General features: G+C 41.6%; 1 protein-coding gene across 1 annotated transcript in view; it reads left to right on the top strand.

The window, feature by feature from the left end:
* Window positions 1-285: 285 nt before the first annotated feature.
* Window positions 286-4651, top strand: part of HSD17B4 (hydroxysteroid 17-beta dehydrogenase 4) — a 242148-nt gene continuing 237782 nt past the window's right edge. Inside the window, exon 1 of the mRNA XM_018557309.1 lies at window positions 286-423. Coding sequence (XP_018412811.1) covers window positions 363-423 — 61 coding nt within the window. The 5' untranslated portion in view covers window positions 286-362. The remainder of the gene's footprint in view (window positions 424-4651) is intronic.

Raw genomic sequence — 4651 nt, 5'->3', positions numbered from 1 at the left:
GAATGGTTTGGGCTCTAGATACACTTTCTCATTGTGTCATGTCACACAGTCGTGTTTCCTGTCTGCAGCTCCCACTCTGTGCCCGGAGAACAGAGACACAGACAGGACAAGGCTCCGTCTACTGTCACCGAGCACAACTGAGGAGCAGCAAAGGTTAAAGTGCCGCTTCACGATCACACACATGTGACTTCTTCCGCCAATCATTTACCGGGTCCGGAGAAAACCGTTCAATCACAAGTAAAATTCGTGTTTGTAGCCCCGCCCCTGCCTCAGAGCGAGGCTTGGTACGCAGTGTACTGAGTATCTCCTTCCTGTGTGTGCTGTGCGGCTGTCATCTGTATTCTGTACACGGAACGCCTGAGATGGGATCCAACACTCTGAGATTTGATGGGAGGGTGGTACTGGTCACCGGAGCCGGGGGAGGTGAGACACCATTATGTCTGGTGATAGTGCTATGGGGGGAATGGTGCAAGGCTGTGCTCTGCTGGACCTCTCCAGGGTTAGGATAAAGCTCTATAAAAGTTATAAAGAATAAGAACCCCAGGTCCCCCATGTCAGGGAATCAGTATTCTCCGGTCAGGCAGTGGAGCAGCGATTTACATTTTAGCTTTGCACTCCATGAACAGATACACTAGCCATGTCATATCTTGCATATAATGTTTGTTCTTTATAAAAAGTGAGACTGTTTTAGGACTCCTGGAAATGCTGGTAATACAATACACACATCTGTACAGGATCCTGCATAAAAAACACATGTAAGAGCTCATGCACACAGCTGTAAAAAACCCATTGGTATTGGTACATTGTTTTTCTTTTTATGAATGCAGTTCTATTGTTTTCTCTGGGCCCATTCAAACAGTGCAAAAAGATTAGTTAACTAGCTTTCTGTTCAGATTTATAAAAATAAAACCCGTGTACGGGGTCAGCAATTTACATGTGAATGAGTGTAAATTTAATAGCATGACATATAAACGCAAGCACGTGTTTGTTTTTGCAGGAAACTTCTGCCAACACTCTCCTGCTAGATGATATGTGCCGGGTTCAGGAGCCCTAATAATCTATAAAGTGTTAACGTTTACACAATTTTAGACACGTAAACGTCCAAAAAACAATCCTGTGGGTGAAACTCTTCTTCCCTTGCTCAGTTTTCAATTCCCAGCATGAACAAATGTACATTTGTTTCCATACAAATATTAGGCAAATATACCGACCGTTGCAGAATTCTCCACTTTGATTTTACACAGCTGAATGCAGCATAAGATTACTGGGCATGGCGCAGCATAAGATTACTGGGCATGGCGCAGCATAAGATTACTGGGCATGGCGCTGCATAAGATTACTGGGCATGGCGCAGCATAAGATTACTGGGCATGGCGCTGCATAAGATTACTGGGCATGGCGCAGCATAAGATTACTGGGCATGGCGCAGCATAAGATTACTGGGCATGGCGCAGCATAAGATTACAGGGGAAGATGCAGCTGTGTGCACGGGCTCGTGATACAGATATACTGCACTGTACAGATTTGAACGCAGAGTTTCTTTACACCTGACGCCCAACAGAGGAAATCAGCCCTCTCCTGGTGCCAGTTATTCTAATGATAATGTTATTGAAGGCTTTTTCTCCCAATTTATTGTTCAAACACCTTGTTTTTACTACTTTGAGTTTTTCCACATCTTGAAGTTTTACAACCAAGATTTCAAATGGATTTCCTTGTGATTTCTACCATTGGATTTATACAACATGCTTATTATTATTATTATTATTATCATACAGGATTTATATAGCGCCAACAGTTTGTGAAGCGCTTTACAATATAAGGAAGACATTACAATCACAATACAATTCAAGACAAGATGGTAAGGAGGGCCCTGCCCCTGAGGACTTACAATCTAAAAGGGAGGGGCAAGTGATACATGAGGAGGTGAATTGGGGATGAATTGTTTGAGAACGTGATGGTTGAGCAGTTAGGTTGAGGTGGGATAGGCTTCCCTGAAGAGATGAGTCTTTAAGGTACGCCTAAAGGCAGTCAAGGTGGGAGACGGACGGACAGGTTGGGGTTTAGAGTTCCAGAGGATGGGAGAGACTCTACAGAGGTCCTGGAGGCGAGCATGGGAGGAGTTGACAAGGGAGCTAGAGAGCAAGAGGTCTTGGGATGAGCAGAGCGGAAGGTTAGGGTGATACTTTGAGACAAGGTTTGAGATATAGCCGGTACTTCAAACCCAACTCTGGGCACAGCAAGAAGCCCCCCTTTTTTTGGACAGATTGGTACTTCTCCAGAACTTTACCCTAGACTTGCTTTGATAGCTACTTTTTCATAATGCTTGTTCTCTGACAAACTCTGGGGCCTTCCACAAACAGGTGCTTTCTGATAAAGCTGGCCATACACCTATAGATTTTTGATCGGAAATTTTCGTTGCTGCCAAGAACCCACTTTGGACTCTAGCTCAAATAGCCCATCAAGCACAGACCAATGTCGATTCGATAATTGTTCGTTAGCAATACTAACTCATCGAATTTTGTCGATCAACAGAACGGATTTTCGTTTGCGCATGTGCAGAGTTCTTGCTGCAATTTGTTTCGTAAGAAAACGCCACTAACCCATCGATTTCTTTTTTTTTTCCGTACGGTTCGAAAAAGGTTTTCTAGCCTGACCGATCGAGGACATTCAGCCAGAAGGACAGTAATTACTGTTGTTGGTGTCCCATCAGTTGGTGGCAATTTGCCTTGAGTTTCCCTTTAAAGGCCAACTCTGGGCTACATTAAAACAATTAATTAAATTATATATTAGGGCTGCAACAACTGATCGATAATGAGAATTGTTGGCAACGATTCTCATCATCGATTAGTTGATTTTCAATTAGCTGCTGCCGCGCTGCTCCTCCGTTCTCCTCCCTGCTGGTGCCGGCTGCAGCGGTCTGTGTCCCTTTCAATAAAAAATATAAAAAAATAAAGTTAAACTAAAATGATATATATACAATAAAAATTATTTTATGGTGTGATTTTAAAAAAAAGTTTGGTTATTTGTATTATATTGTCTTAGAGTTTTACAATTCACATTACTTTAAATCCATGAAACTAATTAAACTGTTTAATAGAATAAATACAATTATAAAAAAATAAAATAATAATGATATAATATTGGTGGGAAAAGTCGGTTTCGGCCTGACAAATTTTGCTGCGGGAGGTGCGTTGTGGTGCCATTTATTTCAATGGATCTCAAATGCACCTCCGATCCGCAGTGTGATCACCTGCACTGGAACGCATGGTACTGCAATGCCATGCTTTCCAGTGCAGTGCGATATCAAAAAATGTGCATACCGTTTTATTCTGAAGTGAACTTTGTCTGTTATGCTGCATTTATGTATTTTATTTTAGTAATACACAAATGCAGACGGTAACACAGACGGTATTAATTGTTTTTTTTTTAAATCCGATGCATCGGAAAAAAAATAATTAGCCAACTAATCAATTATGAAAATAATCTTCAGATGCAGCCCTATATATATGGCCCTATGTATACATACATATGAGTGGCCAGCTTATTATGACCACCTGACGTTTGTAGGCAAATTAGCTATAATTTCGCGCTGAAGTTGCTAGAGGGCCAGACCATTATAAATAGGGAAGCAGGTTGTTTACCACGACAGTTGTTTTACAATTCACATTACTTTAAATCCATGAAACTAATTAAACTGTTTAATAGAATAAATACAATTATAAAAAAATAAAATAATAATGATATAATATTGGTGGGAAAAGTCGGTTTCGGCCTGACAAATTTTGCTGCGGGAGGTGCGTTGTGGTGCCATTTATTTCAATGGATCTCAAATGCACCTCCGATCCGCAGTGTGATCACCTGCACTGGAACGCATGGTACTGCAATGCCATGCTTTCCAGTGCAGTGCGATATCAAAAAATGTGCATACCGTTTTATTCTGAAGTGAACTTTGTCTGTTATGCTGCATTTATGTATTTTATTTTAGTAATACACAAATGCAGACGGTAACACAGACGGTATTAATTGTTTTTTTTTTAAATCCGATGCATCGGAAAAAAAATAATTAGCCAACTAATCAATTATGAAAATAATCTTCAGATGCAGCCCTATATATATGGCCCTATGTATACATACATATGAGTGGCCAGCTTATTATGACCACCTGACGTTTGTAGGCAAATTAGCTATAATTTCGCGCTGAAGTTGCTAGAGGGCCAGACCATTATAAATAGGGAAGCAGGTTGTTTACCACGACAGTAGAAGTGATTTTTTTCTGAAGATATGGGTAAACAACGCGATTTAACAGCCTTTGAACGTGGGATGATTGTTGGCGCTCAGAGCCATGGAGCGAGTATCGGCAAAACAGCAGAATTTGTTAAATGTTCAGGGGCAGCTGTTGTTAAAGTTTTTAAAGACTGGACAGTCAGCCGAAAATCTGGGTCTGAACGTGCGAATTGTGGCCGTCAGCGACTGGTCAATGTTAGGAGCCGAACGGAGAGTGGCAAGACTGGTACAAGACAACAGAAGGGCAACAGTGCAGTGTCAGATTCCTCGCATCACCTTTCAACATCTTGTGGAGTCACGAGGCGGCCCAACAAAGTCATCTTGTGGAGTCATCTCGTGGCCCAACGAAGTACTGATGGGGTGGTCA

This window comes from Nanorana parkeri, unplaced genomic scaffold (genome assembly GCF_000935625.1).
Source record: "Nanorana parkeri isolate BGI_ZX_2015 unplaced genomic scaffold, ASM93562v1 scaffold279, whole genome shotgun sequence".
Lineage (NCBI taxonomy): Eukaryota > Metazoa > Chordata > Amphibia > Anura > Dicroglossidae > Nanorana > Nanorana parkeri.
Note: the sequence above shows the minus strand (reverse complement) of the source record. Positions and strands in the feature narration are given on the sequence as shown.